The 24,499-nt window shown below is 46.5% G+C and overlaps 13 protein-coding genes across 13 annotated transcripts; 8 read left to right on the top strand and 5 right to left on the bottom strand.

Annotated features, from left to right (window-relative positions):
- Positions 1–65: 65 nt before the first annotated feature.
- On the top strand, positions 66–1,652 carry I203_103298 (uncharacterized protein; the record flags this gene model as incomplete). The annotated part of the gene is made up of 9 exons (XM_019149274.1): positions 66–368; positions 425–584; positions 640–678; positions 740–865; positions 924–1,011; positions 1,066–1,133; positions 1,193–1,393; positions 1,449–1,504; positions 1,572–1,652. 9 exons carry the CDS (start codon positions 66–68, stop codon positions 1,650–1,652), a joined length of 1,122 nt encoding a protein of 373 aa, XP_019001299.1.
- Positions 1,653–2,022: 370 nt separating this feature from the next.
- On the top strand, positions 2,023–4,605 carry I203_103297 (uncharacterized protein; the record flags this gene model as incomplete). The annotated part of the gene is made up of 11 exons (XM_065517289.1): positions 2,023–2,068; positions 2,197–3,038; positions 3,104–3,138; positions 3,185–3,260; positions 3,310–3,335; positions 3,377–3,620; positions 3,686–3,925; positions 3,977–4,000; positions 4,065–4,102; positions 4,161–4,461; positions 4,519–4,605. The coding sequence occupies 11 exons, from the start codon at positions 2,023–2,025 to the stop codon at positions 4,603–4,605; spliced, it is 1,959 nt and encodes a 652-aa protein (XP_065374107.1).
- An 87-nt stretch (positions 4,606–4,692) lies between these two features.
- On the bottom strand, positions 4,693–5,849 carry I203_103296 (uncharacterized protein; the record flags this gene model as incomplete). The annotated part of the gene is made up of 5 exons (XM_065517288.1): positions 4,693–4,877; positions 4,925–5,004; positions 5,054–5,189; positions 5,272–5,607; positions 5,762–5,849. The coding sequence occupies 5 exons, from the start codon at positions 5,847–5,849 to the stop codon at positions 4,693–4,695; spliced, it is 825 nt and encodes a 274-aa protein (XP_065374106.1).
- Positions 5,850–6,132: 283 nt separating this feature from the next.
- Positions 6,133–7,196, bottom strand: I203_103295 (40S ribosomal protein eS7; the record flags this gene model as incomplete). The annotated part of the gene is made up of 4 exons (XM_019149271.2): positions 6,133–6,157; positions 6,217–6,312; positions 6,383–6,616; positions 6,955–7,196. 4 exons carry the CDS (start codon positions 7,194–7,196, stop codon positions 6,133–6,135), a joined length of 597 nt encoding a protein of 198 aa, XP_019001296.2.
- A 1,951-nt stretch (positions 7,197–9,147) lies between these two features.
- I203_103294 (uncharacterized protein) lies at positions 9,148–11,751 on the top strand (the record flags this gene model as incomplete). The annotated part of the gene is made up of 2 exons (XM_065517287.1): positions 9,148–11,618; positions 11,670–11,751. The coding sequence occupies 2 exons, from the start codon at positions 9,148–9,150 to the stop codon at positions 11,749–11,751; spliced, it is 2,553 nt and encodes an 850-aa protein (XP_065374105.1).
- A 39-nt stretch (positions 11,752–11,790) lies between these two features.
- Positions 11,791–12,770, top strand: I203_103293 (uncharacterized protein; the record flags this gene model as incomplete). Its single annotated transcript, XM_019149270.2, has 3 exons — positions 11,791–12,082; positions 12,136–12,594; positions 12,652–12,770. 3 exons carry the CDS (start codon positions 11,791–11,793, stop codon positions 12,768–12,770), a joined length of 870 nt encoding a protein of 289 aa, XP_019001295.2.
- Positions 12,771–12,974: 204 nt separating this feature from the next.
- On the top strand, positions 12,975–14,142 carry I203_103292 (uncharacterized protein; the record flags this gene model as incomplete). Its single annotated transcript, XM_065517286.1, has 7 exons — positions 12,975–13,178; positions 13,228–13,286; positions 13,335–13,350; positions 13,550–13,664; positions 13,716–13,856; positions 13,905–13,977; positions 14,031–14,142. The coding sequence occupies 7 exons, from the start codon at positions 12,975–12,977 to the stop codon at positions 14,140–14,142; spliced, it is 720 nt and encodes a 239-aa protein (XP_065374104.1).
- Positions 14,143–15,064: 922 nt separating this feature from the next.
- Positions 15,065–15,601, top strand: I203_103291 (uncharacterized protein; the record flags this gene model as incomplete). The annotated part of the gene is made up of 3 exons (XM_065517285.1): positions 15,065–15,355; positions 15,403–15,418; positions 15,498–15,601. 3 exons carry the CDS (start codon positions 15,065–15,067, stop codon positions 15,599–15,601), a joined length of 411 nt encoding a protein of 136 aa, XP_065374103.1.
- Positions 15,602–15,712: 111 nt separating this feature from the next.
- On the bottom strand, positions 15,713–16,729 carry I203_103290 (uncharacterized protein; the record flags this gene model as incomplete). The annotated part of the gene is made up of 4 exons (XM_065517284.1): positions 15,713–16,016; positions 16,070–16,284; positions 16,328–16,510; positions 16,574–16,729. 4 exons carry the CDS (start codon positions 16,727–16,729, stop codon positions 15,713–15,715), a joined length of 858 nt encoding a protein of 285 aa, XP_065374102.1.
- Positions 16,730–17,246: 517 nt separating this feature from the next.
- Positions 17,247–19,531, top strand: I203_103289 (polyadenylate-binding protein, cytoplasmic and nuclear; the record flags this gene model as incomplete). Its single annotated transcript, XM_019149266.1, has 7 exons — positions 17,247–17,452; positions 17,501–17,723; positions 17,776–17,861; positions 17,912–18,396; positions 18,447–18,541; positions 18,599–19,266; positions 19,321–19,531. 7 exons carry the CDS (start codon positions 17,247–17,249, stop codon positions 19,529–19,531), a joined length of 1,974 nt encoding a protein of 657 aa, XP_019001291.1.
- Positions 19,532–19,650: 119 nt separating this feature from the next.
- Positions 19,651–20,038, bottom strand: I203_103288 (uncharacterized protein; the record flags this gene model as incomplete). Its single annotated transcript, XM_065517283.1, has 3 exons — positions 19,651–19,721; positions 19,813–19,882; positions 19,964–20,038. 3 exons carry the CDS (start codon positions 20,036–20,038, stop codon positions 19,651–19,653), a joined length of 216 nt encoding a protein of 71 aa, XP_065374101.1.
- Positions 20,039–20,147: 109 nt separating this feature from the next.
- I203_103287 (uncharacterized protein) lies at positions 20,148–20,473 on the bottom strand (the record flags this gene model as incomplete). The annotated part of the gene is made up of 2 exons (XM_065517282.1): positions 20,148–20,220; positions 20,283–20,473. The coding sequence occupies 2 exons, from the start codon at positions 20,471–20,473 to the stop codon at positions 20,148–20,150; spliced, it is 264 nt and encodes an 87-aa protein (XP_065374100.1).
- Positions 20,474–20,910: 437 nt separating this feature from the next.
- Positions 20,911–24,412, top strand: I203_103286 (uncharacterized protein; the record flags this gene model as incomplete). The annotated part of the gene is made up of 16 exons (XM_065517281.1): positions 20,911–21,795; positions 21,859–22,038; positions 22,102–22,244; positions 22,304–22,595; positions 22,655–22,714; positions 22,777–22,939; positions 23,002–23,019; positions 23,076–23,149; positions 23,201–23,297; positions 23,356–23,711; positions 23,774–23,861; positions 23,920–23,973; positions 24,032–24,042; positions 24,101–24,209; positions 24,267–24,327; positions 24,388–24,412. The coding sequence occupies 16 exons, from the start codon at positions 20,911–20,913 to the stop codon at positions 24,410–24,412; spliced, it is 2,616 nt and encodes an 871-aa protein (XP_065374099.1).
- Positions 24,413–24,499: the final 87 nt, after the last annotated feature.

Below are 24,499 nucleotides of genomic sequence, written 5' to 3'. Positions count from 1 at the left end.
TCGTTCTAGATTGAAAAATTCCTTCATTTATAACGTTGTCATCACTGTTCATAATCCTATCAATCATGTTACGCACGTCCCTACTGAGAGCTGTCAGACCAACAGCAAGGTCTATAACGAGTATTCCTCCGCTTGCTTTCATTCCTCGATCATATGCAACTCTTTCTCCCCATACACCTCCACCTACCACACCTTACGAAGTTTTCGATGAGCCATCCAAAGATAGTCAGAAGGATCGAGCTATCGCGAGGCTTAGAGAGGCAGGTAACTCTTCGCAGAGTAAATCTGCTGAGATAGATGAGGACCCCGTGAAAGTTGTGGACTATATACGGGAGGAAATCGCAGAACGTCTAGCTGAGAGGATCGAGGTGAGTTTGTTGGTATCAATCGATCATAGCATAAGCTGATTCCGATCCTGATATAGGATCTGCGAATACCGCCATCGTCGATACTGGAGCTTGCTGGTCACTCTGGACAGCTGACACAGATACTGCAAGAAGTTATAGCGGATGAGGTGCCATCGTCATCGGATCAACAGGATAGGCAAACTGAACGCAGGAAGTGGTGGATCGTCGAATCAAGTAGTCAGTGGAAGACTTTGGAACGGATTCGAGCTACCGCTGACATGTGACCAAACAGAGGAAGCCCTTCATCGAGATGATGATTCGCTTTTCGCATGTGAGCTCTGATCGATCTTTGTATCCTTTACTACCAAGCTGATGAGCTGTACTGATCTCAGCGCCACCAACCCGTATACAAGCATCTGCCTCCAAGCTGTTAGAACATCCAGAGATCGAGAAGATGAGGGAACAGGTTGAAGCAGTGGTCAGCGGAGGCGGACTGCACTGGGTTGGAGATATCGTCGGTAAGTAAATGCATTATCTCTCTGAATGTGTGTATTCGGTGCTGATCAAAAGACATAGGCGCTCTTACCCAAATACGACATCTGCTCAAACCAGATGGAGTCTTCGTTGGAGCTGTGTTGGGAGGAGATACCTTGTTTGAGCTACGGTATGTTGTCATTGATATGTTTACTGGGCATGACTGCTAAGCAGTCCCGTATAGAACGTCCCTACAGCTGGCGGAGCAGGAGCGTAGAGGAGGTATAGCGAATCGTGTGTCACCAATGATTAGTGAGTGCACCATTCATTCTCTCAAACCCTAGTATGCACGTTAATAAGTTCCCTCATAGATCCCACCGATGCTCCGTCGCTTCTCAATCGAGCTGGCTTTACGCTCACAACAATCGATGTGGAAGATATGACGATCAACTATCCATCTATCTGGGAATTAATGTCAGATCTACGGGATATGGGAGAAAGTAATGCTATCCTCGGCAGACGCGCACACGTATCAAGGGATGTTCTATTAGCCGCTGATGCTATTTACAAAGGTAAGTCGAAAGTCAATACGCCTTGCCGAATATGAGAAGCTAATGCTCGATGTAGAGCTCTACGGTAACGAAGATGGTTCTGTCCCCGCTACATTCCAGATAATCTTCCTCGTAAGTCGCTCTAGCGTGATATCAAGCATGGCTACAAATGCTAAGACAGTTTTGATGCCATAATTAGATTGGATGGAAACCAGGACCTAATCAACCTCAAGCTCTAGAAAGAGGATCCGCTACCACCAGTCTCAAAGATGTCTTATGATGAACGACTACATGCATAGCCTTTATGGAAAACCTTCATGAACATTGTCAACGGAGTAGCACGGACCGAAAGCTAAGGCTGGTTTCCAAGGGGTGTGAAGCTACGGCTTATATTTCTCACGCGACCAATTGTCGTCAAGGTACTGGCCAGTCCGTACAAGGAAGTTTCTAAGACGACAGAAAGCTATGCAGAATGGCGAGATTGACCGGCTGATGTCAAGCATACTTACATTTCGTACCCAGCTGAACACTGATATCTGTTTCTTCTATCTTCTCTTCCTCGACCTTCTTGGCGTAGGCCGCTATCAAACGCTTTTTCATAAGTTCTCCGCTGGTCGGCTTTCCATCATTCGTTCTTGTCTATCATCGTAATGCAGCTCGCTGGTCGACTATATTCAGCCTGGTCGCTGGTCGTAAGTCCCTATCATACGTGAGCGATGCTGATTGAGTATAGCGAGAACGGTTGAAACATCGTGATCTCCTCATTTTCCTTCTTCTTCACATCATCACCTCCGCTATTCTCTTCATCCTTTCCATCCTCTCAGTGGAGAGTAATGCCGAAGCATCCCATTTCCTTCGGCATATAACACAAACTGCCAATCTATCTGCAGTCGTCTTCTACAATCCGGACAATGGAAAATTCGGAGATTGGAAGACCGCACCAGCCCTCGTCCTCACAAGTAACGAGACGATCTCGAAGCAGAAGGAAGATGGTATTATGTGTAATGATGATGGTAAAAAATGTAAAGCTGTTGGAAAAGGTTTACATAGACATGAAGATGAGATTGAACCGACGTTCGTTCAGCAATTCCAGCAGACTACGGATACATCGACGATGACGATGACTACTCAAGGTCAAACAATAACTACTAGAGTATTGGTCGTACCGACTCTAACGGTAATTGCTGCAGAAGCTATCACCACCGAGGTGCTGTTGAATGAACAAGGTAGTCTTATGGAAAGTGCGACTTTGGCGACCGCTACGACTCGGTCTAGTACAGCAACCAGATCCGCTTCCATCATGTCCTCATTAATCGCTTCGACAAGTACGGCCACTGCTTCGTCGTCAGTTGCCGCAGTGACATATACGCTGACTTCCGCCAACCCTACCACTTCTAGTAAGGCTCTCATCGAGGAGGAGGAGGAGGAGGACGAAGAAGAAGAAGAGAGCGATGACGACTCGGACCACAGTTCTAACTCGAGTGATTCCGAAGATGAGGTAGAGGAAGAAGCGAAACCAAAAGTTTTGAGGGTCTCAAAGAATGAATATATCAGTGCTTGGAAGCGAGATATCCAGTTAAGTGCCGCACAAGATTCTGGTACAGTGGTAGGAGTCAACATCGCCCACCTGTCAGGCTCAAATGGACCTAGCGTCGTTGTGACCCAAGTGAGTTGTCACTCTCATGACCAAAAGAGAAATCGTGAAGTGCTAATGGTTACTTTCTCTATCAGCAATGTGCTCTCCACTATGGCTGGGCAATCAACTCGTGGGTATGACACTATACCTGTCAATTTCAGCTGACATTCAAACAGCCTCGATAATCTCGTTCGAGAGGAGACTGTTCTTGCGGCATTCTTCATCTGGATCCTTGGTCTCGCCATTGTAGGAGTGAGTCCTCTTGTTATACCAAAAGGATATTACTGAATGATCATATCAGCTGCTGAACGTATCGATACCTCATCTGTGAGTCTAGAACGCCTGAATATGGCTTACATGCATTGTAGACTTGCTTTACTCCTCTCATTGATCATCTCGATGGCCTGGACCACCAACGGTCTTAGATTATCCTTCAAGTTCTGGAGCACTTTCGAATCAACCACTTCGACCCATTGTGATGGGATAAACGTCTTACCGTCATACTGGGAGAAAAGGGTCGGATTCCAGAGTGCTGTTCTAGGATCAACTGTCGTGACTCTGATCGCGAGCGGTTTGCTTTGCTGGAAGATCAGAGATCATTTTGGCTGGCAGGTGAGTAAAGTACAATTTCCCACTGAGCTACTCATCAGCCGATGGATACTGTATCATGCAATCAGACTTTCCAACGCATCGGAGCTTCGTCAAAGATCAACAAGATATACAAGTTAGTTCTCGCTTTGAGCATTTTGCTGCAGCTTGATGCCTTTGTATTGGTCGCTTTCTTTGCTCTATTTTTGGATCAGGTGAGTATCACATCCTGCGGAACAGAGCTGATAATCAAGATTTCTCGAGGTCCAGCTAGCTACTTCATGAGCAACTGTAAGGCCTTCAAAGCCATATATAGCCTGTTGATAGTAGTAAGTTATCTCCTGAACTTTTTGATGGGAACAATGCTGACATCAATTCAGGCTTTACTCCCGTGGTTAAACTTTGTGAGTGTCTCCTGATAGTAATCAGCTGACAGAATAGGGTTGGACTTGGATACGTCAAGAACAGAGAAAACGATTCAATATATTTGTGGGATTATCAGTACTGTAAGTCATGAACTTTCGATTTGACAAGGCAGGTTAGCTGATTTCTCCGCTTTATCAGCATCATCGGTGGATGGGCAGTATCATTCGCAAACCAGATTTTCCGGATCGTGTTCACCACTTGGGCTTTCTTCACCTGTATGGGATCCCTTGCAGTTGGACTCACAGCAATCACCGTAGTACTTGCCATCATCCGTCGATTGACTTTCGGTAAAGGTTTAGCGGATTTCCTCTATCTCGAAGAAGTCCATGAAAGACCCAATAGTGGATTGTTGGTTGAGAAACCTTCCCTGCCACTTGCCATGCCAAGGTCTAACTTACCTACTTTCTCAACTGCTTTTGGACCTGGACCTGCACCACCAGTATGTCTTCCTGTTCGCAAAGGACGGCAGTCAGTCTGCTGACGATTCTTCTGACAGCGTCAAATGTTCCCTCCCATGCCGGTGTATACAACTGCCACTAGAGTAGCCTCTTGGAATACGGGTGATGACCGCAGAGCGTTATAAGAGGTAACGACACATTCCATACTATGACTACGCTGTACCACATGCATTATTTATTGATCTTATTCTATCACTTGTCTTGTACCCTGCTTATCCTAATCTCTCCAAAGCCATTTGTAAACCTGCATATTCCTGTGAAGACATTCCTGCCTTTTTGGCTTCTCGTAACTTCTCCGAGATCTCTTTCTTCTCTTTGTCCAACGCGTCTTTTTCGTCAGACATGGATTCGTCGTGAAGTTTGGTAAAGTGACGCCATAGGAAGAATACGATGGCCACTTTGATCTCTTGTTAGCCGTATGAAATAAGGGAGAAGAGTACTTACGGGTCCCCAAACGCATATCGACGGCACAAAGCAAGAAACCGAGGATAGTCTGCAGTAGATTGGCCACTTTCGAATATCGTCTGTCAGGATATATTAGCGTGATGTAGGTAAATCTACTGTTAAACCCACTCCTCTTCCTCCTTTTGAGCCTTTGCAATTTTCAGCAACTGGATATCCTTCTCTATCATCTCCGTTGCCCAAGGGTTCTTCATCGTTGCCTTCAACTTATCCTTGTCCAGCGGAGGTGCCATAAGATCAGCAGCATCTATCCAAGTCAGTCTTACATCTCTTCATACTGGACTTACCATCAGGTACATTATCCCACCAGAGTGTTGCAGCTGGATCACCTTTCTTAGGTCTAAGACCATCTTGGAAAGGTACCAGTGCGGGTCTTCCTGGACCCTGCATAGTCAAAAAGTAATTCTTCCTAAATCCAAGACTCGACGGGTCTTCTTTACTTGACAAACCTGATATCTGCTTTGGTGCAGGATTACCTACTCTCTTGGAAGATGACGAAGAAGATGGCATACCACCTGCTCTGATATCGGATGAAGAAAGAGGTTTCTGAGAGGAAGATGAAGAACTTGATCTGGACGAGGAAGATGAAGAAGAAGAAGATTTGGCTTTCGCAAGTGCCTTTGCTCTATCTTGAGCAGCTTCTTGTCGTGTAAGAATGTGATATCCTATATAAGCTATCATGACGAGCATCATCAATGGTGGCGAGAGGAAGGGAAGACTATTGACGGAACCGTCGATGTTGATGCTGAATGGGGAGTACGGTATCGAAGGATGAGATGCTAGAAGTTGTTAGCTTAATCACTGCATCAGTACACGTACCAAACCCCAGTACGACAAGTACTAAGAGAGCTTGCTCGAACGGCCCGAAGGTGAACTTCTTCTTATTATCTTTTTTCTTGTCAGCCATTTTGATTCTAATTCTGGCTTTAGTATCAAGAACGTGAGATGGGAGGAATGTGAAAGATTGCTGTCATAAGAGCATAGGATCAACCCATATGTATAATCTCTCAGGCTGGGATTAGTGCAATGAATTTCATCCCCAAAGTCAAACGCGTCAGTAGCAATTCATCAAAGGAGGATGTCCAGTACCAAACACGACGGTCTCAAAGGATAATATTCCTTCCTTTGCTACACACGACAAGCGTTATATAATATGCATGACCTCCAAATGCCAACGGTCGTCAGGGTATCTACTCGGCGGCTTGTACAGGGAACCTAGAGATATAGATATCAGCGATAGTTTTGTAACAAAGTATGGACGATCGGACACTTACTCGAAGTGGACATCTTTACCAGCAAGAGTTCGGTAGACTGAGGAGAAGGTGTCGAGTTTGTATTCGAGGTTGTTTTGGTCTTTTGAGTCGAGGAAGCTGAAGGAATGGGAATAATATTATTAGCCTGAGATGCAGGAGACAGGTTCAAGGATGTATCGACACTCACACTCGGATTAATTTACCACCATCTTGGGCAACTCTGGTTCTCTTACCAACGATCTCACTGGGCCACACGAGTTCTTCGAGGATCTTCTCGTGGACGGCGGTGAGGGTTCGAGATCTAGGTCTCTTTTGTTTCTTGGCGGCGGAGGAGTTTCGGGCAGGTTTAGGGAGGACTCGTCGTTGGGAGAGGAAGACGATGTATTTGTCGGAGAGTTTCTTCTCGAGCTCTCGGGTAAGTCTGTGGATCGATGGAGATAAACCGAGGGAGATTGACGAGGACGAAAGATCATTTGGGTCAAGATAAGTGTGGGGACAATGGAGGGGTCAGAAAGATGAAGGAGATATCATAGAAAATTTGATCAGCATTTGCCCATATGATCCTTCCAAGATACATCCTAGACCTTCTGCTCTACTCCCTAATAGCTCTCATCCGCCAAAAAAACACCAGGGGAGGTGGGCCTGAAAAGTCCCTCCGTCTACCCCGAATGTCTTTTAACTGGACTGAGAGCTATCTCGATCTTATATCCCTTTTCCATCTTTCTTTTCTGATTCTTGCTTCGAGAATTTCTGACTTACCTTTGTTGGACTTTGTGGAAAGCCTTAGCCATGGGAACAGGGACAAAGATTACGACGGCCTTCTTTCCACCTTTGACATCAACCTCTCTAGCCTCGGAGAAAGCGAGTTGTCTCAATTCGGACTTGAGCTCTGGGACGTTTTGCTCGAGGTCAACGAAAGCTTGAGCGATTTGTTGCTCAATCTCCGAAGGAGGAGTTTGGGGAGCGTTGGCTGTTCGCAAGATCTTGTTGGCTGCGGACATTTTTGCTGTTGGTGTCAGGTGATGAGGAAGTGAGCGAGGTGATCTTGTACGTTGAGGAAGACTGAGATGACTCACGAGGATGCTTGAAGGCTGGAGAAGGAGAAGAGACAATCGATATTTGCGCAAAAGGTTAAATTGTACAGACTGGCAGCAACAGCAACAACTGACAACTGAGACTCACTCACGCTAACAGCATAGAGACAATCCAGTCAAGTGTGGCACTCTCCCCTTCCCCGACCAGCTCACCTGGTGCAAGTGAAGGTGTAGATCGGCGATAGCCTAAGTCCGATCGTAGCGACGAGGAACTCTCTCTGTATGCATGTACAAGTCATAAGTGATTTAATTGAAACAACCCCAGTTGCACGCATGTAGTCACCCAGATGTATGGACGTACATAGCTCTGCAAATGGCTGAGACAAGCATATGACATTGACTCTGCATGCATACAAGGCTATGAGAGCACTCGGCATCCACTCGTCCCTGTTCTGTGCTATGACCACTGTGACCGTCTGACCTCAACACCCTGCAGATTTGTGATTATACTGTCAATCGCCCACGTTACATTGCCATGCCAATAGAGAAGGCGATGAGATGACTATCTGACCGGAAATACCTCACACAATGATATGACCCAAGTTGTAGATGGCTGTAATGGACGATGAGCCGTCATTCTCGTTGCTAAAAGGAGTACCACTTGATGTTTGCTCTATACAATGAGACAAGAGGCTTGAATAGGGACGAAATCTTGAGATGGATCCCAGCAGCTTGATTGTTTTTTTTTTCGGTTTTGTGGGATACTCAACTTTAGAACAGCTGTGAACCCGAGATTTGCATGTGAAGGCCGGTAGCCATAATGGCTCAGAACAGTTATCGATCATTCGACACAGTACACATGGCGGAATCATGGGTGCAAGAGAATTGCAGTATGAGATGTTAAGCTTAGATACAAGACCGTCATCAAAAAGGTGTTAATGATCAAACAATATTGTGCGGACCTCCTCAACGTGGATGTACAATCTTCTCACACCCAGTATTCGTAAGTGGATTCACTACAAGTGAGATCGTAGCTGTTACAGTTTAATCGGAGAAAGTCTCGTAAAGGGAGAGAGTTATCAGCTGGTGTATTGATTGTTGCCATGCTACACAGGAAACCTTGGTCAATGTGCCTACTATACGGTGAGATTGAACACACATCCATCCCATGGGTACAGGAAATCACCGCATCAAATGGTGATACAGTATTTGGTAGGGTATAATTCTTGATTTGCTACGATTTACATTGCATTCCCCGCTGCTCTGATTAAGGGGTTTTCTTACTGAGGTCGCCTCAGATTGTGGCCAAGGATTCGGAAGCAGACAAGATGGCAATGTAATGTGTAGTAAGATTCGATTGAAGGTATGAATAAAAAGCGAGCTCAGATCGGCAGTTGTGAAATGTCCACCGTGAATAACAGTAATCACCCACACCACGCTGTAAAGGACGTTACAATCAGTCTACCTGGCAAGTTTATCCTTTCAATCCCACCGAACAAGTTCATGCTGCTGCGACCGCCATGTATCCGCAAGGCTACAGTGATGTTGTTACGGGTTGTGTGGCGGCGGAAGGGAGGGATCAACTCTCATCACGACATATGACCATTACGGTGGGCAGTCACTATGATATGTATCAATAGGGTGAGGTAGACTAAGAATCTCTATGGCCATGCATGTGGCTTGACCTGCACATGCACCATGCATCCCCAAGTATACACGGATACGAGCTACTATCACACAATCAGTCAATCTCAAGAAGTGCATTGTTGCCACTCGGCGCAGAGATGCCACGTGATGACCAATCATCTCATCCTGTCATCCCTTCGCGACTCTACCCTGCACCTTCAACTCAACACATCGTCCCTCATACTACTCCGACAACACTCATCCTTCTCAATACTCCCCACCATCACTCATCATGTCTGACGAGTCATACAGGCCCGCTCTTCAGTCGTATACAGCTCCTCAAGAGATCCTTGACGAGCACGCAGAGCTTGCCGACCAAGATGACACACCGGACGTCTTCGAGGACAACGCAAGGTCAAAGCAAGTCGCCGCTCGACAAAGCGATTATCATCTTCGACGATTCAACAGGGCTGATGGACAGGGAGAGGGTGAAGACGAGAGCTATGAGGATAGGATGAGGAGGATAAATTTGCAGAGGGAAGAGGAAAGGGTCAGACGTCATAAGGAGCAATTGGAGAAGGATAAGAACGAAGATGAGAAGATGGTTTTAGATGACAAAACACCACCTAGAGCCTTGGCTGGAGATGAGACGCCTCCCAGAGCAATTGCTGGAGGTGATACACCTCCAAGGGATACCACACCACCAAAGAAGAGAAGAAGATGGGATGTGGAAGAGGTCAAGGAGGAACCTGGAGCGGAACCAGCAGCAGCACCGAAACGTAAATCTCGATGGGATCAAACACCTTCGGAAGCTGTACCAGAGGTCAAGAAATCTAGATGGGATCAAACACCCGCAGCATCTGCTACCACCTCCGCTATCACATCCACTCCCTCTGTCGGCGGTATGATGATGGTGGAAGATAAGCGATATAGACGTATGACGGACGAAGAGTTAGATGGGTTACTTCCAGGTGGAGAAGAAGGTTATGAGATTGTACCGGTACCAGATGATTATCGACCTGCTCCATCGGTCAGAAAGATGGTTCCAGCCACAGCGGAACATGGATTCATGATGCAAGATGATTCCGATGCTGCCAGAGCTCGTTCTGCAGCTGGTGGTATGCAAGGTTCGCAAGAACAAACGGAGATTGAAGGTATCGGAACCTTGCAATTCTTGAAACCGGAAGATACTCAATACTTTGCAAAGGTATTGGGAGAAGGCGGTGGTGAAGATGATGATAACTCTTATACACTGGAAGAATTGAAGGAGAGGAAGATCATGCGATTACTCCTCAAAATCAAGAATGGTACACCACCTGTTAGAAAGACAGCTCTTCGTCAGATAACCGATAGAGCAAGAGAATTCGGTGCTGGTCCATTGTTCGACAAGATTCTTCCATTGCTCATGGAACGTACACTCGAAGATCAGGAACGACATCTCTTGGTCAAGGTCATTGATCGAGTACTGTACAAGCTAGATGATTTGGTCCGACCCTATGTTCACAAGATTCTGGTCGTTATTGAACCTCTACTTATCGATGAAGACTATTATGCGCGAGTGGAAGGTCGAGAAATCATTTCGAACCTTGCCAAAGCTGCCGGTCTCGCTCACATGATCTCCACAATGCGACCTGATATCGATCATGTCGACGAGTACGTACGAAACACTACTGCTCGAGCTTTCTCCGTCGTTGCTTCCGCTCTCGGTATTCCCGCTCTTCTTCCTTTCCTTCGAGCTGTCTGTCGATCCAAAAAGTCTTGGCAAGCTAGACATACCGGTATTCGAATTATTCAGCAAATCGCCATCATGATGGGTTGTGCTGTATTACCTCATCTTCGAAATCTTGTCGATACCGTTGCCGATGGTCTTCAAGATGAACAACAAAAGGTCAGAACGATGACCGCTCTGTCCCTTGCCGCTCTTGCCGAATCAGCTGCTCCATACGGTATCGAATCTTTCGACAACGTGCTCAAACCTTTATGGTTGGGTATCCGACAACATCGAGGAAAGACTTTGGCGGCGTTCCTCAAAGCTATCGGTTATATCATTCCCTTGATGGATCCCGAGTATGCTGGATACTATGTTAGAGAATGTATGCCGATCTTGATCCGAGAATTCCAAACATCCGACGAAGAGATGAGACGTATCGTATTGCAAGTTATCAAGCAGTGTGCTTCTACCGAAGGTGTCACTCCAACTTACATCAAGGAAGAGGTATTACCGGAGTTCTTCAAGGCTTTCTGGGTCAGACGTATGGCTCTTGATAAACGAAACTACAAGCAACTGGTCGAAACTACCGTAGAGCTCGCGCAGAAGGCTGGTGTTTCAGAGATCGTCGGTAGGATATGTAATGACTTGAAAGACGAGTCCGAGCCATATCGAAAAATGGTCATGGAGACCATTACGAAGGTTATTGCTAGTATCGGTGCAGCGGATGTAGATGAACGACTAGAAGTACTTCTCATCGACGGTATCATTTTCGCTTTCCAGGAACAAACACTGGAAGATACCATCATGTTGGATGGTTTCGCTATTGTCGTCAACGCACTTGGTGATCGAGTCAAGCCATACTTACCTCAAATTGTATCCATGATCCTCTGGCGATTGACCAACAAGTCGGCGAAAGTTCGTATGCTTGCTGCCGATCTGACTTCTCGACTTGCACCCATTATCAAGAGTTCAGGCGAAGATGGTTTGTTGAGTAAATTAGGTGTAGTGATATTCGAACAGTTGGGTGAAGAATATCCGGATGCTCTAGGAAGGTGAGTCATTCATTTTGCCAAAAAGCAAGGTTATATGCTGACACCTCATAGTCTTATCGCTGCCGAGGGAGCTATCGCAAACGTTGTCGGTATGACCCAAATGAACCCACCGGTCAAGGATTTACGTGAGTGATAACTCATGTTGAACATTGCTGACTTTTTAGTTCCCCGTATGACACCCATTCTCCGAAATCGACATGAGAAGGTACAAGAAGCCACCATCAATCTTATCGGACGTATTGCGGATCGAGGAGCCGAGTTCGTACCTGCCAAGGAATGGATGCGAATTTGTTTCGAGCTGTTAGATCTGCTCAAAGCTCACAAAAAAGCTATCCGACGAGCCGCTGTCAACTCTTTCGGTTATATCGCCAAAGCTATCGGTCCTCAAGATGTATTGAGTGTTCTCTTGACTAATTTAAAGGTGCAAGAGCGTCAGTCTCGTGTCTGTAGTACTGTTGCCATTGGTGAGTATTGTTGGCTTCCACATGGCAATCATAGGTGCTGACCTGCCTTGTAGCTATTGTATCGGAAACTTGTGGACCTTTCACATGTATCCCTGCCATCCTCAACGAATACAGAACACCCGAACTCAACGTCCGAAATGGTTGTCTCAAAGCTCTCGCTTTCGTTTTCGAATATGTCGGTGAAATGTCCAAGGATTATATACATTCAGTCGTTGGACTATTAGAAGATGCTTTGACGGACCGAGATCATGTACATCGACAAACTGCATGTGCTATTGTCAAGCATTTGGCTATCGGTGTCGCTGGTCTCGGTTACGAAGAAGCTCTTACCCACTTGCTTAACCTTGTCTGGCCAAACATCTTCGAGACGAGTCCTCACGTCATTGGAGGTGTGATGGATGCAATCGAAGCGATGAGATTGGGTGTAGGAGCTGGACCTATCCTCTCGTATGTTCTTCAAGGTCTTTTCCACCCTGCAAGGAGAGTAAGAGAGGTGTACTGGCGTATGTACAGTGAGTAGCAGATTTTCCCTCCATTTCAGACAGCTCTGTGCTAACTTTGCCAATTAGATACCCTCATTCTCGGTGCATCTGACGCCATGGTCCCCTTTTATCCCAACCTCGGTTCTGCTGCGGATCTGGCGACTGGACAGGACTATACTAGACACGAACTTATGATGTGGGTCTAGTCAGTAATGGATTGAATAGTAGTCAAGTATGCATTTATTGTTGTATCACGTGTTGAGTATATATATATATACCTCCACTTCACATGATCTGTTGTGAAGAAGATGAGAAGACTCCAAACGTCATCGGTAGTGGTCCTCAATGTTGCTTGCTTGTGTCAGATATACATTCCCCGTAGATGCACAACGACCGAGTAGGCCTGCACAATGTCAAAAAGTGAGCCGAGGAGAGGAGGGACCAGGAAGAGAGCGAGTTGTCCTGACTACTTCGCAGATACTGGCGACTGCTGTCCACCCCAATCCACCTCCAATCCGTCCAAGCCTAATGTCCCTCACCCCGTATCCGACCCTACGGGATACGAGTATAAAGGGAAGTTTGAGAGTGTTGGCGATTATGAAAAGGTCTACGTGGTGGGTGGGAATACATGATCTGCATGATGTCTTGCTGATTTCGTTAAAGACGGGTCCCAATGATGCCAAGCACGCTTTGGTCGTTATATATGACATCTTTGGATTCTGGTGAGTTGAGAGTTATGTAGAGACTAAATTAAGTTGACGATGTGTTAGGGATACGACCATAAGAGTGAGTGTATGATCGATGGACTCAGCTAACTCATAGGGATCTGATCTACTTGCTTCTCACCTTCTTCTCACTTCGCCCACCAAAATCTACATGCCGGACGTGTTCAAGGGTAAACCTTTCCCCAAGGATCAAGATGGTAACAAGGAGGAGCTTAAGAAGTTCTTTGCTGGGACGTGAGTCTGACCACCGAATGGATGAGGCTGATAGAGGTAGAGCGAAGCTAGATGATCGTCTTCCTGAGGTTCTCAATTTCGCCAAAGCTTTGAAGAAAGATCATGGGATTAACAGAGTATCGATCCTTGGATACTGCTGGGGTGAGTCAACTTTCAATTTGTTCGAATGCTTAACTGACAGACATCTTGCAGGTGGTAAACTTGCGCTTCTCTCGCTCACATCTGGAACACCATTCTGCTGTGGTGCTGTCATTCATCCCGCTATGATTGCACCTGAAGATGGAGAGAACTTGACTGTTCCATTTGGCTTTTACCCCAGTATGGTGAGTCGAAGTAAGAGTAGGATTTAGCTGATCAAGTAGGATGAACCTAAAGATGTAGTTGAGAAGATAGAAGAAGCTATCAAGTCTAAACCGTTTGCTAGCAAATCGGATTATCACTTGTATGATACCGTGTGAGTCAAATACTTATCTGGCAATGGGGAAGAAAAGCTGACATGTTATATAGTCATCATGGTTGGGCAGCTGCTCGAGCTGATCTCAAAAATCCGGAGAACCTCAAGCAATACGAGGATGTGTACCAGAGAACTGCAGACTACTTTGCCAAAGTCAAGTGCTAAATGGTATTGGGCATTGATCCATCGGGTTTTCTTGAAAAGTAGATATATGTTCATCTGTCGAATCTTTCGGAAGATATTGCTGTTTGATTGCGCTTGTAATCAATTGCTCAAAATGTATGAGATCCTTATTGGTTGCATACTTCAACTCAAAACCATCCAAAACGCCTGCGCCACCATCGGCTGGAAGGTCTAAAGCGATATGTATATTGTTCTCTCCTATCGAATTCTCCACTTTTACCTGGCCATGAACCATATCCCCATGAAAGAGGATTGCGTCGTCCACTAGACGTTTGAGCCGATTTCCTCTCAGAGCGGACTTACGGATAGTAGCGATTGCTTCCCCATCGTGAAGATCCAAGTCCTCGTGCTTTAATTGTCAGCTCATATTTTGCAAGTGAGAACTCACGTAGTCTAGCTTGAAATCCGCAACTTCCACAGAACACATTGTTATTCGAATACAACGGCATAAGAGGTACTCCGCATAAATGAGCGGTTCTTGACGTACGAAGAGCTTGCAGATAGCCTGCTGATAATTAGTGGAGATCATTCCAGATTTCACTTACCTGATCCACAATAGGGGCACGGCTCAGGCGGAAAAGGGAGTGGATATTGCTAGTACGGTAAGCACGAGACCCATTCATAAGAACCTACCGAGTAGTATACGCCGACTATCACATCATTAGCTCTGTGACGTCTGGTAGATACTCACCCATTATGCTGATATGGTTTGTGAGTATGTTTGGATGCTAAGGAGGATGCATGAGAATGGATTTCTGAGTGGATATAACCTCTTTACACGGAGTATGATTTATCCTTTGTTGGTCCAGGATCAAAGGAGGGATGAGGGATGGAAAGTATAAGAGGGGTCAAGGGGCGATTGTGGATTGCTGGTTCAGTACCCATCCGTGAAGCATAACACACTATGTCGACGATTGAAGGTAAGTTGGACAAACCGGGTACGTATGCTGATGGATCTTTAGTTCATGTTCCCGCTACTCTCCCGCACACATTTGACTTGGATGCGCTTGTCAATCACTTCAACAACAAGCCGTTGCCCGAAGGCGCCTGTGCTCTGATCGATCTTCCGGGCAATGTCTTCCTCGAGACCGAGGACGAAGTCAATGTGATTGCAGCCAGTCTTTGGGTCCTATGCGTGAAATACGATAACCTTCCTGCTGGAGAGAGACCGACTACGAGGGATAACCTGAGAAGGGTGAGTGATACCCAATTTTGACTTGCCTGACATGCGCAGTGGATTAGCAGACATCGAGGAGAAGTGATCAATCGATTAGCCGGGAAAGTCGAACCTCCATTTCGTGAGTGATTGATCATCTGTATTAAAGCTGATGGAATAGATGCGTGGACCATCGATCAAATGGAGAAAGATGTATCTCAAATGCTTGATGAAGTTCTCGCCAAAACCCTTCCAGTAGACAAAGATGCGAAGGGAAAACAATGAGATAGGTATAGATAGATTATATGCATTATGAGATGATACAACTGTACAACTAATGACAAATCAGCATCACATTGACTGACTGATGTAAGAATTGATTGTACTAACACTCACTTAAGCGAATCTTCTTGCCCTTTCATAAGCTCTCATCTCCTCATCCAATTCCGCTCGAGTTTTTTGTTTTGGTTTCTCCTTTTTAGCGTTTGCTACAGGTACAGGTTTATCCACGTCCATCGCATCTTTCCCAGCGGCCTTTGCTTTAGCTCGTCCAACTTTAGCATTGCCAGTAGATAATTTCGTTGCTTTGCCTTTGGTTTTGGCTGATGCATGACCTTTGGGTGAACCCTGGAGTCGGGAAAGAAGAGCAGCACCAGAAGCACCGGATTTGGCAAGATTGGCTTTTTGCTTTTCCAGGAGACTGAACACTTGGTCAGCAGGGTGGAGCCAAACTGGTAGGACGGATTTACTCACGCCAACTGTTTATCCTTTCCTTGAGCTGGTTTACTCAGTCGTGCTAAGAGCTTCAAGCCAGCTGGCTTCTCATCTACCTTGGGATTTGGTGTGGCTGCACCGTTGGTCTTGTTCTTGGGAGCTTTGGCAGGATTTGTAGGTCGAGGAACGGAAGTGGATGGGGCGGTTATGGAAGTAGAAGCGGCGGAAAGAGATTGATTGGCGGGGAGGATGTGCTGGACAGACATGGTATAGGCTATTACCATCAGCCAAAGTTACTCCCTCTATTGACTTACTTCCATCGATCTGTTGTCCGGAGTAATTCGTTCTTATCTTCTCAGCATCGGCAGCATTGGCGACGTAGACCAGAGCGATACCGCAGAACCTTCCATCCGGTCCACTGAAACATGTCACCGAGGTGGTTATTGGCGATAATCGCAGTGGATCTGAAAGGAGTAATTCCTATATTCCCACAATATCAGCTTGACCCTTGTAAGCTCTGATGAAGCCATGGCCATGACCCACACGAAGATCTTTCTCACTGATATCGACGGGGAGACCAGAGAAGAGCACTTGTCTGGCTTGGGAGGTGACTGCGGCAGAAGAGGAAGAAGGAGGGTTGAATGGACGAGCGGGAGGGGCTGAGGTGGATTGGTAAGGGTTTGAGTAGTTGTACGCCATGGCGGGTGGACTGGTCTCTGATGTTATGTGCTTATGGATACGATACTTGCGATGAATCTTGAGATACAGATGGACAGACAGAACTGTCATCGTGTTGAGATTCACACAACATGAGCATGAGACAGACGCGTGAATGTGCCACACTTGTATAATCACCGCGGTGTTATAACACGTTATCCTCGCCACTGGAAGTTTTCATCTGTCATTTTTTTGCCACGTGAATCTGTTGTGCTGGTTGCTGTTCCCACCCGCTATCTATCTTTTCACGGTAGTTATTCATATCCTCTTTTGTCTTTCTCCTTCTTCTCCTTCCTCTTCTTCACTCTTTCACGAGAGAACATACATCCAGTCTGCAAAGGTGAGTATGTCAGCATCAGCATCACCTTGAGACCAGTGACATTGCTGACCCCCTCCTCGATAGCCCTCAAAAAACCATACGTAATTGCCAATTACCAATTTCACGTGGTCGATCCAACTCTTATCACAGTAAAACAATCAAAAAAACAAGTCATCAATAATGTCCACCGACGCTACCTCCCCCGCCCCAGCGGCTGCCAAGCCTGCCGCTCCTGCCGCATCCACTCCCAACGCTGAGGCTCCCGCTGCCGCTCCTGCTCAACAACAACCTTCAGCTTCAGCCAGTCTTTACGTTGGTGAGCTTGACTCTAGCGTCACCGAGGCTATGCTCTTCGAGATCTTCAACATGATCGGTCCTGTTGCCTCGTAAGTGCATCGCCTCACCATAGCAGACTATATCTGACTGCTTGCTAGTATCCGAGTCTGTCGAGACGCTGTCACCAGACGATCCCTCGGATATGCCTACGTCAACTACCTCAACGCCGCTGACGGTGAAAGGGCCCTCGAGCACCTCAACTATTCCCTCATCAAGAACAGACCTTGTCGAATCATGTGGTCCCAAAGAGATCCAGCTTTGAGAAAGACTGGTCAAGGAAACATCTTCATCAAGAACTTGGATGAGGGTATCGACAACAAGGTGAGTAGTGGTGTGAAGGTGGAAAGGTCTGTATGCTGATTGTTGAATATAGGCTCTTCACGATACTTTCGCTGCTTTCGGTGACATCCTTTCTTGTAAAGTTGGTACCGACGAGACCGGAAAGAGCAGAGGTTTCGCGTGAGTAGTACTATCTTCAACGTTAGCCATTGGTGACTGACATACTGCAGCTTTGTCCACTACTCCACCGGCGAGGCTGCCGATGCTGCTATCAAGGCTGTCAACGGAATGCTTCTCAACGACAAGAAGGTTTTCGTTGGTCACCACGTCGGAAAGAAGGAGCGACTCTCCAAGGTCGAAGAGCAACGATCTCAATTCACCAATGTTTACATCAAGAACCTCGACCCAGAATTCACCGACGCTGAATTCGAGGAACTCGTTAAGCCCTTCGGTGCTACCGTGTCTGTCGCTTTGAGCAAGGATGAGTCCGGTGCCAGCAAAGGTTTCGGTTTCGTCAACTTCGAATCTCACGAAGCCGCTAGACAAGCTGTTGATGAGCTCAACGACAAAGATGTCAAGGGACGAAAACTCTACGCCGGACGAGCTCAAAGCAAACTCGAGAGAGAGAGCGAGTTGAAGAAGAGTCACGAGGAGAAGAGAATGGAGAACGAGGCCAAGTCTGCTGGTGTCAACCTTTACATCAAGAACCTCGATGGTGAGTTCATAGATATGGTAGATGCCCTTAACGAAGCTGACGTCTCCCAGATGAATGGGATGATGACCGACTCCGAGCTGAATTCGACTCTTTCGGTACCATCACCTCTTGCAAGGTCATGAAGGATGACCACGATGTCTCAAGGGTGGGTGATCCTTCTCTTGTTTTGCATTGCATCTGAACGATGCTGACTTCTCTGCAGGGCTTCGGTTTCGTCTGCTTCTCCGCTCCCGAGGAAGCCACCAAGGCTGTCTCCGAGATGAACGGTAAAATGATCGGTACCAAACCTCTTTATGTCGCTCTCGCCCAACGAAAGGATGTCCGAAGACAAGCTCTCGAATCTCAAATCGCTCAACGAAGCAACATGCGAATGCAATACGGTCCCGGTGGATTCGGTGGTATGCAAGGTTACATGGGTCAACCCGTCTACGGTTACCCTCCTATGCCAGGTTACGGTCAACCCATGCCTGGTATGCCCCCTATGAGAGGTCCTATGATGGGTTACCCCGGTGGTCCTCAAAACGCCATGCAATCCAGACCTCGATACGCTCCCGGTGGTCAACCTATGCCTGGTGCTCCTTACGGTGGACCTCCTCCAATGGGTGGTGCTTACGGTGGAGTTCCTCCTCAATACCCTGTCCGACCCGGTGGTGCTAGAATCCCTGCCGCTCCTTCTACCAACGGTCCTCGAGGTGCCGGTGGTCCCAGCCCTGTCGGTGCTCCTCAAGGTCTCCCTCGATCCAACGGTCAAGCTAGACCTCAAGAAGCTCAATCTCAAGCTCCTCGACTGGATTCCCAAACTTTGTCTCGAGCTAACCCTGCCGAGCAAAAGCAAATGTTGGGTGAAGCTCTGTACCCCTTGATCTTCGAGTGAGTGGTACATTGCATTCTGCGATGGATTAGTGCTAATTATACATCCCATAGGACTCAACCTGATCTTGCTGGTAAGATCACTGGTATGTTACTCGAAATGGACAACGCCGAGCTCTTGCATTTGGTCGAATCCCCTGCTGCTCTCCAAGACAAGGTCGATGAGGCTCTCCGAGTCCTCGCTGAGTGGGGCAAAGGTGATGAGAAAGCCAACGGTGATGCCATCGAGGCCAAGGAGGAGGTCAAGGAGGAGAAGGCTGAGTAGATGGACATTTTTGTATAACCTGTATAGCGACACCTTACATTCGTTTATTCATTCCGTTGGGTCGTTGAGGGCATGCAGACTGTTTGTGTGAGAACAAATTTGCATACATAGCATTCCATCTACAATGGAGATCGGATCTCACATGTCCACATCACAGGTCTATCTGTTTCTATTGTCACTAATGGGTTCTCTGGTACAAGGTGATTCGAAGTTGAGACGTTACCATTAAGCGACGTTTCCCAGTCTTCTTGTTAGCGGAGCTCTTTCGGACCATGACTTACCTGTATCCCACTTCAGACCTTTTGTCTTCACTCTGGCACTGTCTATACCGACTGGTAATATCCCACACGTCTGTCCCATAGTATCATGGTCGATTTGTATATCATGTCGACCCTGTAGGACATCAGCCTTTACTTCCTTCGTTGAACTCACCTCGCGTAATAGCCATGCGAACGATTCCCCATCTAGTACATATATCTCTCGATGTAGCTTATGCAATAGGGACATGGTATGCACCGTCTGATCCACTCGACCTGATAGCCCTCCTAAGAGGACTAGTGCATAATCTTCAGGTACCTCTGCTATACATTTCATCAGGTCCGTGGAGTATTCATCTTTATCCTGGATCACTCGGACATCGCGTGAGGTATAGTAATCTCGTATGTCGTCTCGTATCGAGTCGAAGTCGCCTTTGACAAAATCGGGGAGGTATCTAAGAGATATCAGCTTTGATTCTAGATCGACAACTTACTTCTTTTCGCTATCAATGTCGTATAATCTATTTGCGCCTCCATCTGCACATAATTTTATCTTGGCTGATTTCCAAGCTTTCTCCAATAGGTCTGAACGTATTGGTTGGTTGACTACGATCAAGGCGTACGATTTAGATGATTCCCCTCGGAGAAGCTCGGAGCATGTCCAAGTGGTAGTGGTCATGATCATATAGAAATGATTAGGCAAGATGAAAGTACAGTTGATTGCTAAAAAAGATGAAGATGTCAACCTCACCTTTTGGCTTTACCTCCACTAAGTTGTACTCCCAGAAAGCGAAGGACCCCTTTGTTTAAGAAGCCTCTGCACGTAATCATTTCGAATCACTAACAGATCTTCCGTTCAGACCATGCATATAACTGCATGCATGCTAGCGATTCCCATATCCCCTCACTATGTATAGCATCTCTGCAGGTTATAGATTGAGAACTGCTGTATGAAGGGGACGATCGCCACGTGAGAGCCACGATTGTTTACATCAATTCAATGATCATGATGTTAAAGCTCGATGAAAGAGCAAGTTTGAATTCACTACTTTAATACATGTACTCTCCACTACACCATCACACAGCGAGAATCCTCATCATGCCCGATAGTCAGCCCTGAAAATGACGGAACCGATAATATTCCCACGGGCTAGACGGGATATCTGGTCCGAGTTGAACGAAGAAAATGAGCTCGATAGTCTCGGAGAAGGAAAGGAAGAAGCGGATTTTTTCGATGAAGAGGTGAAGAAGGAAATCAGGTGGAAGGAGACAGGAAGTCAAGCCGAGATGAAGCAGGATTGTCTGGATGATAACATTACGGTAGAAGGACCGGAACAGACAGACGCTATTCCACACTTACATGTACGTAACGTGTCAACAATAGCAATGGAACAGATTCCAGAAGATCCACCTTCCTCCCCTTCAAGCGCGCCTGATCCTTCTATCATTGCCGACACCACTTTTATACCACCTTCTTTCCGTCCTTCTAACATTCTGCAAACTTCTACCCCTCGAGCTCACACCTCGACATATCCTTCTGTCCCCACTCCAAGCGATTATGGAACTCCCAAGCTTCCTCATCCAGCACTAGTCAATCAAGCTTCGACCTCTCGTACTCGCTCGTCCAGAATTCATGATACGCCGGAATACATAGCTTCTCCTATAGATTCACCCTCTACCAGCCTTCCTCGTCCATCGATAGACCCAACTTCGGCAGGAGAAGGTCGAGGCAAGAGAGATGATCCATCTACTCCGGTACCTATCGGGAAATCCGCATTGTCCGATATCAAATCGAAGAGAGACCATCAAGCGATTTCCAAGCATTTCGATCTATTAACGAAGGTGCTAGTCAAGGATCCGACAAAAGGGAAAGGCAAAGGCAGGCAGCCTATCGGGAAAGCACTTAGCGTTGCTGCTGGGTTAGGAGGCAAGGTGTTCGATGGACTTCGATTCTGTTTGACCAGCGAGATCAATCAGGCTGCTAAGCTCAAGCAGAGAGCAGATATTGTGAATTGACTTGCTCTTGTCGTCATCAAAATAAAGCTGATGATTCATGTTACCATTTTATAGATTACGAATCTCGGCGGTCAAGTTGTTCTACAACCTGATACCGCTATCACCCATGTAATCTATGACGTAGGGAAATCTGTTTCTCTCCTAGCGGCGAAGCTGGGTTTGGAGACATTGAGCGAACTTCCCCAGGGTACAGTATGTGTCAAGTGGGACTGGGTAGTCCAGTGCAAGATGGCTGTAAATTAAATCTCATAAATCGTCTCAAATGACAATGACTGACAGGTTCTCAAATCACGATAGGGAAGAAAACTCGATCCTACACCTTGGTTGAGCTTTCCCAAAACGTCCTTTTCTCGAGCAGTCTCTGCGAACGCCATACGACCCACTTCTAGGATATTCGATATTACGGATCAGTTGAGAGGTCAAAGCGTTCCTATAACTAGGTATGTACAAACAACAGCCTTTGCCAAGGAAATGTGCTGACTCCTTCGATCGTGTACAGAAAACGCGAACCCACTGCTTCTGATTCGGATACCGAAGAATCACTAAGAAAGCGAACTCGACTTGGTCAGACGAAATCAATCACGCTCTTCCCTCCTGTGATAGAGCGATCCGAGACTAATGCTATAGCTGGATCGTCGAAGATACACCAAATGGCAAATATGGATATAACAGTAGCCACAGAGCATAATTTGCCTTCTGGACCGGGCTGGGAGAAAGCGTCAAGAACGGCAAGAGATGCTCTGGATGATATGATTGCTGGTGTCATCGAGGGCAGCTTGGAAGATCCAGAAGTAAGTGGACGATTGGACCTGGAGAGTCAGACGGATCACTGATTTCAGCTGGTTTCTAGGCTTCTGACGAAGATGAGGAGCAGAGAGATGGAGATGAAATGACCAAACATTCGAGAACGGTGAGTTGCTTCCTGCTTTCTGCAAATATGAATTGCAGCTTAACCCTATCTTCCGATTGCAGGGCGTTAATACCAAAAGCAATGGCTACAAATGCAGCCAGAAGAATGACGGGAAAGGCTATACCGGTCCGAATGAATGGCTGGCCAAAAAGTTTGAGGAACTACATGACTTGTATCAAGGTCAGGTAGGGAAGAACAGCTTTGCCATCAGAGGATATCAGCGTGGTGAGTAGGACACATATCCATTGGGAATAAAAATGCTTACGCTCATGTCTATCTTATCATAGCTGCTGGGATCATGCGACGTAAGTACACGCTTCGAAGTTGACTTGAATGGAACTGTGTTGAGGACCAATTGCAGGAATTGATTACCCTATAACCACTGGTGCACAAGCAAGAGCAATCCCAGGTATTGGTCAGAGCCTTGCAGACAGAGTCAGTTAGCCATACGTCATGCGGTGATATAGAACTGACTGTCCATCACAGATCGACGAGTTCCTGTCTGGAGCACAAGGACGTGCGTTCTACGAAAACACCGAACAAGCTCGCTGTATCGCTTTATTCAAGGATATCTATGGAGTTGGTATGTGCAGTCTTCTCCAAGGTAAATTGACTCGACGTTTACATTCCTGATTGTTTAGGTCGTCAACATGCGAATGATCTGTATCGACTTGGCGCCAGAACTATTGACGATCTACGTTCCGGCAGATTCGCTCTTACCGCCGGTCAAATGATCGGTCTACAGCTTTATGAGGATTTGAAAGCAAGGATACCAAGAGATGAATGTAGACAGATCTTCGAGATTATCCGTTCTGAAGCTCAGGCGATCGATGATCAATTATGGGTAGAGATCATGGGTAGTTATCGACGTGGACAGGAGACCAGTGGGGATGTCGATATCCTCATTACTCGCAATGGCGGAGAGGTGAATAGTAAGAAGGGAGTACTTGGGCAATTGATCCAGCGATTAAAAAAGAGAGGTCTAATCACTCATGACGTGAGTTGGCCATGGTACCATAAGATAGATTTAGCTCAAAGCTTATATCTCACTCGTGACAGCTTGGAACCCCCACCGATTGGAATGCATCGGAAGCGAAATGGATGGGTGTAGGGAAATTGAGTTCAGTACATAAGCACCGAAGGATAGGTAAGCGGTATCCGCGCGAGATTGGTGGCTTTGCTGATTTGCTGGATTTTATTATCAGACATCCTTTGTATACCCTTCGAGCATTGGGGAGCTGCTGTACTTTACTTCACGGGTGAGTTTATACATCTTTTCATTGGTGCGACCGACGTTGATCTATATCGTCTTTTCAGGCAACGAAGTTGTGGGTATCTCAGCTATCATCAGGTCGAACGTTCACTCGAGCTGATGACTATAATCAGTTCAACCGTTCCATGAGGCTTTATGCCAGGAAAACAGGTTACAGCCTCAATCAGAGAGGTTTATACAAAGGTGTACTGAGGGGAAAAGATGGACTGAAGCAGACTGAAGGTGAGTACGGTCTTACCGTATGCTCACTGCATGCTGTGCGCTGATCTGTAACGTAAGGGGAACTGGTTGCTTCCCGTACCGAGCAGGATATCTTCGATGCTCTTGGTTTGAGATGGAGGTGAGTGGTTTCTGCTTCATCAGAGTGATGGAAACTGATCTACTCCCATATCCGATCAAGACATCCTCACCACAGAACACCTTGATTGTTGATCGCTATGAGATCCTTATTTTAGACTTCTGTTCACTTCAGGTTCTTGTAATATCTGTTATATCTGTTGTACCTTGCCTAC

Source organism: Kwoniella mangroviensis, assembly GCF_000507465.2.
Source record: "Kwoniella mangroviensis CBS 8507 chromosome 1 map unlocalized Ctg01, whole genome shotgun sequence".
Taxonomy (NCBI): domain Eukaryota; kingdom Fungi; phylum Basidiomycota; class Tremellomycetes; order Tremellales; family Cryptococcaceae; genus Kwoniella; species Kwoniella mangrovensis.
The sequence above is the reverse complement of the archived record's forward strand: the minus strand, read 5'-3'. Positions and strand labels throughout refer to the sequence as shown.